The sequence below is a fragment of the Pelophylax lessonae genome (genome assembly GCF_965119305.1).
Source record: "Pelophylax lessonae genome assembly, chromosome: 2".
Taxonomy (NCBI): Eukaryota; Metazoa; Chordata; class Amphibia; order Anura; family Ranidae; genus Pelophylax; species Pelophylax lessonae.
Window position 1 is genome coordinate 685,953,615 of NC_138769.1, and position 15,195 is coordinate 685,968,809.

A 15,195-nucleotide genomic window follows, 5' to 3' on the forward strand; every position below is an offset into this window, starting at 1 on the left:
CTGGGACAGTCCTAAACCCTGGTGTGCTATTGGCTAGGTTTCCTAGACTTATCAAACAAGGTCCCTCATTGGATACAGTGAGGAGACTCCCCAGACTCAACAGGTCACAGCTGGAAGCATGTGACAGACTAACTAACAGATCAGGCCCTCCTGATAAGCAGAACAGGGTCACATATGTGCCTTGACTAGCACCTACCTAGGAGGGTGCTACACATATGATAATCTTTCTGGGCTGGAGCACAAGAGTCCAAGGGATTCTGGGAGTGGTAGAGGCTGAAAATAGATGCGTGTATTTGGTATCTGCATATACAGGACTTGCAGGAGCGGGGAAGAATTCATGCCGTCCTCACTAGAGCTCATGGGACCAAAAGAAAAGAACAAATAAAATAGATTTCTTTCATCCATTTCACAAACCAATTTAAAAGAACACCATGCCGAGTGCGATTATTTATATAATAAATATTCTATTTCAGTAATGGCGGAATGGTTCCTCTAGCATTTGTAATTTTCCTAAAAGGCAGCTCAAGCCCTATTTTTCTGTGTGGCTGGGACATTAATCTGATGTATTAGCATATATATCTGTATTATAAAGCACGCAGCCCAGTGTAACCATGGTGAGCGCTCATTGTAAAGGAGAGCGCTGGGCTCCATGCAGAGTTATATAGAGATTTTACTATAGGGATTTTTCTTTATACTTCAAGGTCTTGCAATAAAGAGCACCTGTCCAAGGAGGCAATCTGTTGAATTGGTAATGTGAGCAATATAGACTTTTTAGATAGTTTCATTCATTTTTGATAATAAAAGTAAATTTGTTTTACTGTATAGACTGGATTGGGTACCTTAAAGCGGAAGTAAACCTATAGATTTAACAGTTTAAAAACAGTTATATTTATGGCACGCGCCATGAATGCAACTGTCACATTGGTAGTGCTCTCAACTAAAGTGTCAAACCATCCAATGGCTGGTGTCATAACTGATCACATGTGCAGCATTATGGCAAATGAAGATCAAACAGAGGCCAAGATGGCGGCTTCCTTGGTTGAAAATGATAGAAGGGTTTACTTCCACGGTTTTGGTTTTTTGTTGTTTGTACTACACACTGGTGATGACTGCGTGGTGCTCCGGCGGTCTGCTCGAGTTACCCATGCGTGGGTGAAAATACTGTTACTTGAAAAATTTCAATAAAAAGATAAAAAAAAAAAAAAAAGTCCCTCTTTTCCTTTGGTGATGTGTTCTATACGCTAATTTGGATGTGGTACCCCATATTGGTTCAGACCACTTATTTATTATAATTGAAGAGTATCTGTCACTAAAAACACCCGAGAAAGATATTTTGTATGTGAAGGCTGGATGCAGGTAAGTAGGTAACCAATGACAAGGAAAGGCAGTAAGAGATAAGACTGTGCATCATTAGTGCCTGCTGTGACTATTTTACTCATGAATGCAGTGTATGCATGGTAAAAGCCATTACCCTTTACACAGCATATAAAAAAAAAAAAAAGATTTACAACCAAGAACAACTACAGCTTAGAAGTTCTTCGATGCGAAGGCTGCAATAGTTTTCTTCCTTTTTTTTTTTTAGACAAACCAGGACACTACCTGAATTGAGTTTGCATGGAGTTAGGGTGACAACACTGCAGTGAGTGAGGGTTGTGTCTCTAGAAAAGGGGTCTTCAAAATTTCTAAGTAAAGGGCCAATTCATTGTCCTTCAGGCTTTAGGGGGGCCGGACTGTGGCTAGTGTTTGTAGAAAATACCCCAACATCAGTGCTCCAATTACTGGTTTTAATGGGAGATATAGTGCCCCATTGATGGTGGCAGTAGGGGAAATGGTAACCCATCATTGGTGTCGGTGAAATAATGTCCCAAGGGCCAGATAAAATCTAGCAAAGGGCACCATCCGGCCCAGGGCAGCAGTTTGGTGACCATTGCTCTAGTACAAGAAGTCTGCTGCTGGAAGGATGGCCAGAAGAAAAAGAAAAGCCTTGAAGAGAACTAATGCAGCCATCAAATTTAACAACTACTAAGCGGCAATATATTACATTTTTGTTTTTGGATGCACATTAGGTCTATCCTCAGGAAAAGGAAAAATCCTCCCTTGGAGAGAGACTGCAAGGGAGGATTTTTTTGCAATTGAAGGCAAAATATTTTGTGGATAGTGAAGCGGAAAGGGATTAGAACACCTGTCAGGTTTTTGTAGCTGTCTCTGTCCTCAGTAGGGAAATTCAGGAAAGGAGTGCCTTAGGAAGCTAAAAGGACTCTTTCACAGTCAAAGGAAGAGTAAAGTAAGTGGCTTAGCCGTGCCTAGCTCAAACAGCGTTAACCAGTGTCGGTCAGCACTCATGTTTTTATTTGAACTTAGATCTTAGCGACAGAGTCTCTTTGCGTTTCTTCACTTCTTCACAGGACACAAATATTGCAACGCCTTCTAGTGCAGTAGTCTCCAAACTGTAGCCCGGGGGCCAGATGTGGCCCTTTGTTTGCCTTTATCTGGTCCTTGGGGCACTATTCCAACAACTGACACACCAATGATAGGGCACCATTCCTACTGACACCCTCCATGATGCTTCTACTCCCACTGGCTACAGTCTGCCCCCCCCCCCCCCCCCTAAAGCCTGAAGGACAGTAAATCAGCCCCTTAGAAAGTTTGGAGACCCCTGATCTAGTGGATTCTTCACAGGAAAATTAAAGATGATCTGCAAAATCAGACAAAATCAACCCATGTAGTAGACTACCTCCCCCCCCCCCCCCCAACTTTGGACGGGTTAATGCTTGTTTACTTACAGGGATTAAGGTATATTACTGTCTCTATACTTTGGTCCGGCAGGCTCCAGGGCTGTTCTTTTCTATACAAAGTTCTGGGCTGTTGGCAGTCCCTCAGTGCCATCACGTACATGGGCAGGGCTTTTAACCCTGCATTGTTCCTGAAGAAGGGGAGCATGCAACCTCGATGGGAACACCTTAAAGAGGTGGTTGTGTTGGACCTGTCACAGGGATGGAAGAAGCCTGCCTGGAGCCAGGAATAGGGGAAGTAATGCACCTTTATCCCTGCACACCTGAATTAATGAGAATTTAAAAAGGATAGGTTCACCTTTTGTAACATTACTATGCAGCCCCCCCTCACCCCATGAGATGCCCCCCAATGACAGCATTTTAAAATTGGCACAGCTGTGTGGGGCTTTGCCTGCACAGCCACGTCAATCATTCACAGGAAGCTGAGAATGAAAGCACTACAAGCCCCATCTTCCACTGCGGCAGACAGCTTGTAGTTCTCAATGAACTATGAATATGCTGATGAGCACCATTGTAGTCAATTCATTGTTGCTGCAGCTCTGAAACGGATAGCCCATATGAAGGTGTGGGCTCAGAGCTGTAGGGAAAAAAAAAATGCAGGAGAAAAAAATACAAAAAGTTTTTTTACCCCCTAAAAATGTGTATTTTTTTGTAAAAGGTTATCTTAGTCTTTAAATCCTGTAGATTTATTCTAATTTCCAAAGTTCAGAATGAGAACGCCATTATCTGGCCTTTCCATCATGGCCCAGGTCTCAGACAGAAGTGATGCCTGCTGCACAAAAAAAAAAAAAAAAATAAAATAAGTGGAGTTCTTCTTTATCCTCACAGTGAAAGCAAAGATAGTCCCAAATATCACCCAAATTCAGATCTTTTCATTGTAACTTGTATTTTAGGTTTATAGGTCCCTCAATGGAACAAAAGCACAAGGCTATGGATGAAGAATAATGACATAGTCGTTTATCCATTAAAAGCGTGGCACCTCAGACTGAGTCACATTTAATTGCTGTATGACTAATTTAGACACACAGACTCCTCACAAAGCCAGAAAAAAATAAATGTAATAAACGTGAATAATTACAGTTCTAGGTGACTATGAATACAGAAGTGTGATTGTTACCATTATAAAGCGCCCGTGAGGCTTGTATTTATCATGATGGTACTCATGGGCTCTGATGCTTGGGACAGCAGGGTTTTGGGGGGGGGGGGGGGGTGTTGAGTACCATGCTTTAAAATGTTTAAACTGGAATGCATTCACTTATCTTGTTTCCTCCTCCTGCCCAACTCTGGATATTTTGTAGCAAAATTCAGCAAGAAAACTTTAGGGGAAGGAGATGAAGATGGAACCAATCATGGGCAGCACAGTGGTTTAGCGGTTAGCACTTTGGCTCAAACCCTGGTCAAGACACTATCTTCATGGAGATTGTATGTTCTCCTTGTGCTTGCACAGGTTTCCTCCAGGTACTTTTATTTTCCACCACATTCTAAAGGCATGCTATCAGATTAAACGGCACCTTTCCAAATTGGTCCTAACATGCATGTATCTGCATGGAGTGTGTATGTTCTCCTTGTGCTTGCACAGGTTTCCTCCAGGTACTTTTATTTTCCCCCACATTCTAAATGGCACCTTTCCAAATTGGTCCTAGCTTGCAAGTATTAAATTAGAAGCTCCTTGAGGGCAGGGACTTTTGTAAATGTACTGTATTGTATGTAAATTGTTGGTGCTGGATAAAGAACAATAATAAATAAAATCTACAAGACAACATTGGCAGGAACCTGACACCGAATAAGAAGATTCTCTGTTTGCGACGCATGCAGGAGAACAGGGAAGTGCCACAACTGCATGCGGTTGTGGCACATGTCAGCAAAAACGGGGTAAAATGGACAATGAGGAGGCGTCACATTGCCTTCTCACCACCTGCCAATCTCACACAAAATCTGAATTCAGATTACGCTTTAGCAGAGCGGTAGATTTAAGTGGGGTACACACTAGTAGAAAATCTGCCGAAAACTCCCCTCCGAGGTAAAATCGTACGGTTTTCGGCTACACAACTTTTAGCAGCCGATGCCGACATTTTCAATGAAAAAAAACGGAGGGACAAACACCAAAATTTTTATCGTCCATCCCCAGCACGACCAATTTTCGTTTTCGTGTATGCACTACGCCTGCGAAAAATCGGATACGAAAGACCGTGTATGATATGAAGTTGCTGACGACCCGGAAGTCTAGGAACAAACGTCCCAAAAAAAAGAAAAAAAAAAAAAAAAAAAAAAATCGGACGTGAAATTTCATAAACATTATGCACAGTCAACTAAAAAGGGTTATGACCGTTGACGATGAGAGAGAAAAATTTGAGGATATTTCGCCCGATTTTCGCCAAGTGTGTACAAGCCTTTAGATGCATGTCCAATTTTCTCTTAGGCCTGGTTCACACCTATGCATCTCTTTTGCTTTTTGCAGAAACGCACTACAGTCCATTGAACATGGCTCCCTATGGGACACGTTCACATCTATGCTTTTTTCAGCCGCTGCGTTTTTTTGGAGAGAGGCAGGGACTTTTTTAAAAGCAAAAAACAGTGTTTTTGGTTCAATAGACTTCAATAGTGAAGCTGCAGAAAAGCATGTAGTGCATTTTTGCCACAATTTGTGTTTTTTAATCTGACCAACAACAAATTGGCCAAAAAAAAAGCATAAAAAAAAATGCAAAACGCATATAAAAAAGCGTAAAAAACCCATTGCGAAAAAAGAACTGCAAAAAATGGATCAAAAGCAAATTGCATAGGTATGAACCAGGCTTGCCTGTTTTTCAATCAATGTTTCATAAATCCTCTGAATTGTTTTTAGTTTCCAATTTCTTCTACAATAATTGCAACACCAATAAAAATTCCAACAATAAAAGAAATACATGTCTTGGGAGACCTGCAGAATCCTGCTGCCGCTACAAGTTTATTTAATCCTTATTAGCCCACAGATTTGTTTACCAGAGACCGCGTTCAACACCTGCACTATCGCTCGCTGGCAACAGCTTTCTGCTTATTACCCTCTCAGAAAGAAAACTGTTCCCAAAATAGTTTTAATAAACAGTTCATTTGTACCGGTCTGCATTGTTTCTGGGTTTCTAGCACAGGAAAATGCAGTCCTGCTTTAAATGGAAAAAAAAAAAAAAGTAAAACCTAAAAAAAGGGATTCACCTAGAAAGGTTTTGACACAAAATTCACACAATTTCACACATTTTTCGAAATTGGATTCAATTGGAAAAAGGTGTCTCTTGGTGAAAGTTGTGAGATTATTGAGTGAAAAACAAAAATAGTGTATGTATAGGGAAACTTATTTTCAGTTTGTGCAGGGAGGGGTTAAAGCCATAAAGAAAATGGCCATTGCCCTCACCTATAACTTGCCTTCACAGCAAGGTGCACATGGAAGGGCAAAGCATGCAAAACAAGACCAATTCTCAGCTCAACTCACCAGCCAGTCTGCAACCAACCAAATTATCCTAAGAGTTTGCGTTAAAAAACAGGGGTTTAGTTAGCACACATTTGCAAATACATGCGTAAGTTGCAGAGCGCTCCAAGGCACCCCGATATTTCTGCAGTCCTAACTCTTGTAAATTTATGAGAGCCTCCACAGTGAAAGCGCATGCATTCTAATGGATGGATAGAGGGCAGGTAAGCTGGAGGTAGCCCATCCCTTCTTAAAGGGTTAAAGCCCTTCACTTTATGTTCTGGAGACACAACAGGAAATCAGAGGAAATCTTTGCAAAATGAAAGAAATCCCAACTTCCAGAGTTATCAATGGAACAGATATCTCCATCGGAGGATTTTCCCTCACCTCTTGCTCTAATGACAACTCATAATTTTTTGTATTTTTCTCTCTTAATGCCCAGGTTGGCCCGTGCATTAAGACGGCCCTGGGTCAGAGGAGGCAGTCGGCCAGAGGGGAGGAGTAGGTGTTCCCCTCCCAAGCGGACGTCACTTTCGGCATCAGTTTTGGGTATCGGAGCATTTTCGTAAGTACCGATACTCGCCTAGTATCAGCACTGATACTGATATTGGTGCAATCTTAATTGACACCTATTGTTTGTGTATTTTGCATCTGTACTTCGGATGGGATTTCTGTACCATTTTTGATGTATGGTCATTGAATACAGATTGTTGTGTACTGCACTGCTGACCCATCGGTCTGTACCCTGTTCCATTACGTTTTGTTTTACTTTGTAAAAAACGAATAAAAGTACCTTAAAAAAAAAAAAATAATTGGATTTCCAGTTTAGAGCACCGCCGTTTAGTACTACAGAACTAGGTAATGCTAGGTAAATTAATTAAAATGAATAAACTGGTTTATGTATACCTTTGCTGGTTCTCTTGGTTCTGTGTTCTGCAGGTATTTCTCTGCCATGGAACATCTTTCATCCTCTCTGGCTGCTCATCCAGTATTTTCTGCCCTCCGCTATTGCACTTCACTGGCTCCTCCTCCTCCTCTTCTGGTAAGGATAGACTGTATCCGGCTTTGTATGTGGATTCTTCTGGACAATGTATTGCCTACAAGATGTATTACACAACTGATGAAGTGACAAAGACAAGCCAAGTTACTGTTCCCACATACTGGATCTAGAAAAGGATCTGAGTATTCTGCACTCTTCTGTACATACTCTAAGAAGGTTGAATATAAATAATCTGCGCTATGAATATTAGGGATGCACCGATCCGATATTCGGATCGGATATCGGCCCTGATACAGGCAAAATAGCTGGATCGGGGGATCGGTAAAATTAACAGATCCACGGGCCGATCCGGTTTTGCTCTTTATAGCTTGTGAGGGAGCAGAGAACAGCTGTCAAAGAAAAAAAAAAAGAGCCTCCTGCAAATGCCTTTCAAGTCTCCCAGTTAAGTAAAACACAATGATTACAATGTATCTTTTCGTTCCTTCTGCCGGAGGAGGGAAGTTTAACCTCTTAAAAGACTAAACCCATGACATTTTAGATTTTGAATGCACAAATGTTATAAGGTATCTGCCGATTACGATACCGATCCGGAAGTATTATTTTGTTATAAGCTCACAAAACAGTACTTCCGGATCGGACTCGGGATCTGCGATTTCACAAAGCAAAAGATCGGGACCAAAAAAGTCGGATTGGTGCATCCCTAATGGATATTCACAATGTGTAATAAGGTGCTAGGTGTGCATTTCCCCCGTTATGGCTACCACCTAGGTAGTGCCTAATATGAAGCCTGTGGACAAAAATGGATGTTGGCGCTGCTCTGTTTGCACTGTGCAATTAATATGATATCTCATACGATATTTGGAAAGTGCAACATATGCAAAAAAAAAAAAAAATTGATGTGCAAACAAGTGCAGGTGCTCAAATAATGTAAAAAAAAAAAAAAAAAAACACAGATTCCACCAAACAATTAATACATAAGGCATACATGACATATTTAGAGGCCCTTTCCCCACTCTCCCTTCTGAATAGATCCCCACAGCAGCTGGTGGGAGTGGAAAGGAGGAGAAGCTGGAAGCACTGTGCGCAGACAGGGGACCACACATGGGGGCCAGGGGAGCAGAAAAAAAAATGAACAGGGATAGGGGGACAGCATAAACTGGTACCAATCCCCTTTATTTACCTCCTGTGACAGTTAAATACTGGCAGGAGAGAGAGGAGAAACAGGCTTTCAGATCGGTCCCTCCCCCCCAGATTATGGTGTGTGCAGGCACACCTCCAACACCTATGCGGCTACACCTATAGCAAGGACATCATTTAATTTTGGTCAATGCTGCACAGTTTTTTTTTTCTATAGGCACCCCTTACCTGTATATGCTTTTTGGTAAAGATGAATTAACAATGTAAAGGAACTGTATACCGATTGCACATGGCTTTATATTCTAGGCTTTTCTAAGTGGAGTTTACAAGGAACACCACACTAGACACTGCAGACAAAATGAAGGACGTTCTGAAGATGGAAGTTATTCCAACTGTACCATTTCATCCAGCAATTCTTTTACAGTCAGATTTATCCTTTCTAAGTCCATCGTCTTCAGGAATACAAAGTTGCACAGTCTCTGCTTTATTCTCAGGCTACATTTTATTAGCAGTGAAAATCAACAAACGATGAAAAAGCTTCGGAAATGCTGTCCATTCACAGCGTCATACAACAAAGATGAAAGCCACCAACCCGCACCTGCTGCAGGGATTTCTGGCGATACAAACATTCAGGCGAACAAGTGATGTTCTCAAGAAGCGTCTGACACCCGGCAATTGATCACGTCTGTCTGTTTTTATAGCCGTATAAATAAAAGCTGTACTTTGTAGGCCTTCCAGCTACTTCACAGACCGATGAATGCCAAGACACATGACAGATGAGAGGCGAGGAATGGCGCACGGCCTGTGGAAAGGGGCGGAGGAGGCCTAAGTCTCTTACCGCGTTCGATAAGTCTTCTTAGGCATCAAAAGACTTCTATCTACAAAGCACTGTATGGCAATATAGTCAACGGTAGCTGCTGAACCAAGTCCAATTGCAGCTGGACGGTTTTTCAAGATAATTGACAGCTCTGTCTTCTCACTTTGGGCTCAGTATAACCAGTGTGAAAACTGTTGCTGATTGCATAGAAAGAGGAAAGCTAGCATACATACACACCAGGATAGCTGGTTTTCCTTAGATGACATTGGACTTGTTTTTGCTTTCAATAATTTTTGTTGAATATTTTATGAGAAAGAACATAAAAAGTACAAAGATTGTTAACATAGACAGATCAGTTCCAATTAACCCATCACAATCACAAAATAAAAAGCAGAGAGAAAACAAAAAAAAGGAAAAAATTAACAAGCGGCTTAAACTGCCACCATGCGCTGTTGCCTGGGAAAAGCGAAAAACCTGTATACCGTCCAACAGGAAGCAAGATAACATTAACCAAAAGCAAGTATTGGTGGATACAAGCAACAAATTATCACAAGCAATGGGGGCTAGAAATGTGGAAAACAATAAAAGCATAACCCCCCGCAATATCAGCCTCCTATTCAACCCATCACCCTGTCCCGGCACCAGGGCAGCTAATGAAAGCGCACCGAGGTATCATAATTAGGAGTGCTCAAGTGGTCTTTCAGGACACATCCAAAAGTCAAAGAGATAGAATTAAAGAATAGCTGAAAGATAAAAAGGGGAAAAAGAAGAAAGAAGAGAAGGAGAGAAGAGGAGGACCCTGCCCCGCGCCCCACGTCCCCGATACCCCCATGACGCAGCTCCCGCTAATTACGACCAGTAAGGTAGCGGAGCCACGGCTCCCACACCTTATCAAACCATTTCATTTTATCATTCAGCATTGCCGACATACGTTCATTGAGCATAATCCAGGTAAGTTTATGTCGGAGCTGCTCGAATGGCAGGACTGGAGACCTCCAAGATCGTGCTATCGTTATTTTCGCAGCGGTGAAAATAAATGTAATGAGCCTTTTCTGCGCCCTCATGGCGGCGTCCACCCCCAGACCCGACTTGTTTTTTTTAAAGGATAAGTTTACCTTTGTAAAAAATAAAATGCGCATCTTTTTTTGCAGGAGAACAAAATGCGCATGTATAATTTTTTTTACTAGGAGCCTGGAAAGCAGATCACGGGTGCAATGCAGGACTCCAGCAGACTGTCGGTGTAAGCGGTCTCCTCGTACGGGAAGGCAGTTACACACTGACCGGAAGAAAGAATTAACTACCTAGAGTTTTTAGTTTCTAAATTGTGACAGCGAGTTTGGGGAAAAGTTCCCCAGCTCGCTGTCACTAGAGGCAGTAGGTAGGGGAAAGGCTGGAGCATTTGGAACGGGTTACATGTTCCACCCTAAAAGCAGATGGAGCATGTAACATGTTCCCAAAGGTGAATCAGAACACCAACCCCCTTGCCACCAGAGGACCTGTTACCATTGCCAGGTACCATGTTCCACAACTGGCTGCAATGTACCTTGCACTAGTTATGGGTTACCCAAAGAAACGGCTTTCTTCCTTCTGCTTGTCCTTGCCGAGCTAATATTTTGTACTAGCCTTGCTTCATACCCCATTGTGTGTTGCAGACCCAGTTTTTTTGAAAAGCCATAATCTACCATGCACCCATTAAAATAATTTTAGTCCAGGCTTAGTTTAAGAATATTACTGAAGTTTTCTGGCAAAGTCAATAAACAGTAGATTTCAGTGCAACGCTAACCCTAACTGTCTGAACTGAGTTGCCCAGGCATTCCTTACCAAGGTGATAGTCTATTACTGGCATCCTCCAAAGCTTGGCAGTTCTCAGATCTTCCAGTGTTCCTAAGGACTACAGTGCAGCAGTCCCTTCTTAGTATCCCATGTCTGCTGGGGCCAGGAGCAGGAACGGGAAGGAAGGCCCCTAAAAACAGCCTTTCCCCTTTTTATATCACAGGGTAGAAAGGCAGGGTCCAAAAAGCCTGGAAAGAAGCCCAATGCTAGTTAACAGCTTCCCCACCTGGGCAGGCTAACTCTCTTGCTTTAGCAAAACTCCTATTTGTAGGCAACCTGCTTACACGTTCATATAGAAATTTGAAAATAATTGTAAAGTCCTAGCATTTGATAATACCATTATGGTCAAAAAATTTCATATGAAAACCCTGAAAAAGTTTTTTAACTGCCTTGCCAATGTTTTAAAGTCTAGGTTCGATTTAAGGAGGCACATTACCATAAGTACCATTTTTCCTAAAACGAAATTGCATTTACAGTAAGAATTTTGTTTGTTCAAGAAACATTTTATATGCATCTCCTTTCATCTTCTTCGTCACTATGGTGAAATATGATAGTTGATTTGACACCATTAACTATAGGACAATCGAATCAGCATTCTGACAACAAACTTCTACTGGTGTATGGCCAACCTAAACATTTAGGATAAGGATAAGTTCACCTTTTAAAATAATAAAAAAAAAAAAAAAAAAAGAAATGATTAAATGCACATTTCTTTCCCCCAGTTAAAAAAAAATGTGAATTAAATATTTTTTTTTTACACGGCATCCTGTAAGGCATTATTCATGCAGATCACATGTGCAATGCCAGGATCCCGATCCCACAGCTTATCAGTGAGTTTTCTGCTCGTATATCCTGTGCAGGGAGAATCAAAGAACTACAAGAGTGCTTACTAGCGGCCTCACAGTTCATTGAGAAGAACAAGCTGTCTGCCGCTACGGCCAACAGTATTTTGTAGTTCATCCATTCACAGGAATCTGTGTTCCTAAATTGTGACAGCAGGTGCGGGGAGAAGATCTCTGGCCCACTCTTACAGAGCAGGGAGTGCTGGCAGCTGAAGGTGGATGTATAGGACCATGTTACACTCTAAATATGGGTGTAACATATAACATACTCCTAAAGGTGAACTTATCCTTTAATCATGATGAAGGATTTTAAGAGTTCTACGGGTTAAAGTGACACCACGGCAAAGCTGCCAGTACCCTTTGAATGAAACATCAGGCTGTGTGACCAGGGGGTCAGGGATGAGTCAGCCTGTTAAGGTTCTGTAAACCACAGGCTTCTTTCAGAATAGCCAAATGTTTCACTTGCAAAAAAGGAGGCTTTTTACCTTTATTTTCTCCTGGTGATTCTGCCATTAACACGTTTCCTGTTCTAGTGTGACAGCACCCACTTACTATACAGCATCTTTAGAGGTGCAGTGTTGTCCCTCCAGGATATAAAGGGGGGTAAGGCTACAAAACATCTCCCCCTCCCCTCTTATCTATAACATAATACATAGTCCTCAGAGATAGCCGAGACCAATGTAACCAATAGCAGTACAACACAGGCCGGGAACACAGGAGTTTAACAATGGACAAGATTTCTGGAAGGGTCCATAAGTATTGTTTACACTTATTGAACAGATATAACAAAACTCTCCAATGGTATATTTTACTGCCGCTGCTGTCCTGAAAGGCTCTTAGAAATACCATCACGGGTAAGTCTAAGGTTTTTCCCCAAAATCGCCTTTCAGGACAGCCCTGGAGAGAATAAATCGAGAAACTTACCCTAGGATGGGACCACTGCCTGCAGCACCTTCCTACTGAAGGCCTGATCTGCAGCTGACAGTAAGTCTAGCCTAAAGTGCCGAAGGAAAGTAGAAAAGCTGGACCAGGTAGCTGCCTTGCAGATTTGTTCAGGTGAAGCACTGGCGCTTTCTGCCCAGGAGGCTGCCACTGACCTTGCAGAGTGGGCAGCAATACCCTCAGGAGGTTCTTCTCCCTGGGCTATGTACTGTAGGGTTCTTTGGTTGCCCATTTAAGCAACCTTCCTAAAGAACTTTTAGAGGCCTTTTCTCCTTTGCGGGATCCTGTGAAGATTATGAAGAGAGCATTTTATTTCCAGAATTCTTTGGTTAAGAATAGATATTGTAATAGGCATCTTCTCACATCTAAAGTATGGAAGGTCTGCTTCTTAGCATTAGCTGGAGCTGAAGAAAAAGTAGGTAGAACTATTTCCCGAGTATGATGAAAAGACGTAGAAATCTTAGAAAGAGGGGCCGGATCTGTTCTGAGAATTACTCCATCCAGAAAAATAACCAAAAAAGGATCTGCGACTGACAAGGCCTGAATTTCACTGATTCTTCGGGCCGACGTGATCGCTACCAGAAAAAGTGTCTTAAGAACTAAATTCTTCAGAAATGCCTCCTCTAAAAGGTTCAAACAGAGTTTTGGTAAATCCTTGTAAGACAAGACACAATTCCCATTTGAGAAAAACTTTAAGGGCTACTGGCCTATTTCGTGCTAAAGCCCTGAAAAAACCTAATAATCAAAGCTTCTGCGATAATGTTTTTCTCAAAAAAAAAAAACTGAAAGTGTTGCCACTTGGGTTTTTAGGGTGCTGGATGCCAGCCCCTTCTCCATTCCTTCATGGAGGAATTCCAAAACAAACTATATTTTCAACTGGAAGTCCCTTGAAAGAACACCAGTTACATATTACATAGTTACATAGTTTGTGAGGTTGAAAAAAGACATCAGTCCATCCAGTTCAACCTATGATGTGTGTGTGTGTGTGTGTGTATTTGCTGTTAACCGTACATTGTATACCCCTTTATGTTGTAGTCTTTAAGGTGCCCATCTAATAGTTTTTTAAAACAAATCGATGCTCCCTGCTGATACTACTGCTTGTGGAAGAGAATTCCACATCCTTTCTGCTCTGACAGTAAAGAACCCCTTTTTCCTCTAGTTTTAGTGAGTGGCCACGTGTCTTCTTGTATTCCAGTATTTGTAGTTCTTCCACACCTTCATGTAGATAGCCCTGGTCACCTTTTGTCTACTAAAAAGAAGGGTGGTAATATGCTTCTCTGAAAGACCCATGGCCCTTAAGAGGTCTTCCTCAGAAGCCAAGCTGTCAATTGGACACGATCCGACTCCAGATGGTTCAGGGTTCCCTGCGTTAGTAGATCCTCCTGAGCGGAAGTTTACAGGGCGTTTCGTGGCTAGATTTAGAAGAGTTGAAAACCATGGCCTCTTTGACCAAAAGGGAGTGATCAAGATCAAATCTGTGGATTCTTCCTAGAACTTCCTGAGGACTTGAGGTATCAGCTGAAAGGGAGGGGGGCGTGTAGCACAAGGGGAAGTCCCACGGATAAGCAAGAGCGTCTAGACCCCAAGCCTCATCCCCTCTGTGAAGAAAATAGAATATTGGGTCTTTTGTGTTTTGCTGGTTCGTTAATAGATCGACGGGAGGATAGCCCCAGACTCCTGCTCCTTATTCCCCCCCTTGTTTCAACACATAGGCCACTGCCGTCATGTTGTCTGACAGGACCTGAACATGATGATCCTTGACAGCTTGCTAAGTTCTTGCTAATTGGATGACTTTTTGGCCTCTATCTTGGACCATGATCCTTGAGCAGTAGGCTTGTCTAGAAGGGCCCCCCATCCCCACTCACTTACATCCATGGTCAGCCATTTGTTTAGAGGAAAAGACCAAGACAGGCCCTTTTTTCAGATTGAGCCGGTTTTGCCACCACCAGAGAGCCCTCTTCGCCCTCATGGCAATCCTGATTGCCTTCTCTAGGGGCTCTAGATGTGACCATTTCTGTAGAATGTCCATCTGGAGGGGGTGAGATGGTAGCCTGGTCCACTTGACGGCTGGTATGGATGCAGTAAGCAGCCCCAGTGCTGCCATATCTACCTGAACCGTCACCGGTTGGTCTGAATCTGACCCACAGCGGACTGGACCTTTACTATTTTTTCTTGAGGGAGAAAAACCTTCTGAAGTACTGAATTTATAGTGTACCCCAAAAAGCAAACCTCCTGTGCTGGAATCAAGTTGGACTTTTCCAAATTTAGGAGCCACCCCAAGCTTTTGAGGTGGGACTGGGTCCCCTGTAGGTTTGCCAACATCTGGCTTCTGGAGTCTGCGAAGAGCAAGAGGTTGTCCTGAGAAGGGACAATGGAGATCCCACTCAATCTCA

The 15,195-nt window shown here is 42.4% G+C and overlaps 1 protein-coding gene across 1 annotated transcript in view; it reads right to left on the minus strand.

Moving 5' to 3' along the window:
• DEUP1 (deuterosome assembly protein 1) overlaps positions 1-15,195 on the minus strand; it is a 101,596-nt gene that overhangs the window by 9,832 nt on the left and 76,569 nt on the right. Inside the window, exon 11 of the mRNA XM_082245865.1 lies at positions 7,138-7,328. Coding sequence (XP_082101991.1) covers positions 7,138-7,328 — 191 coding nt within the window. The remainder of the gene's footprint in view (positions 1-7,137; positions 7,329-15,195) is intronic.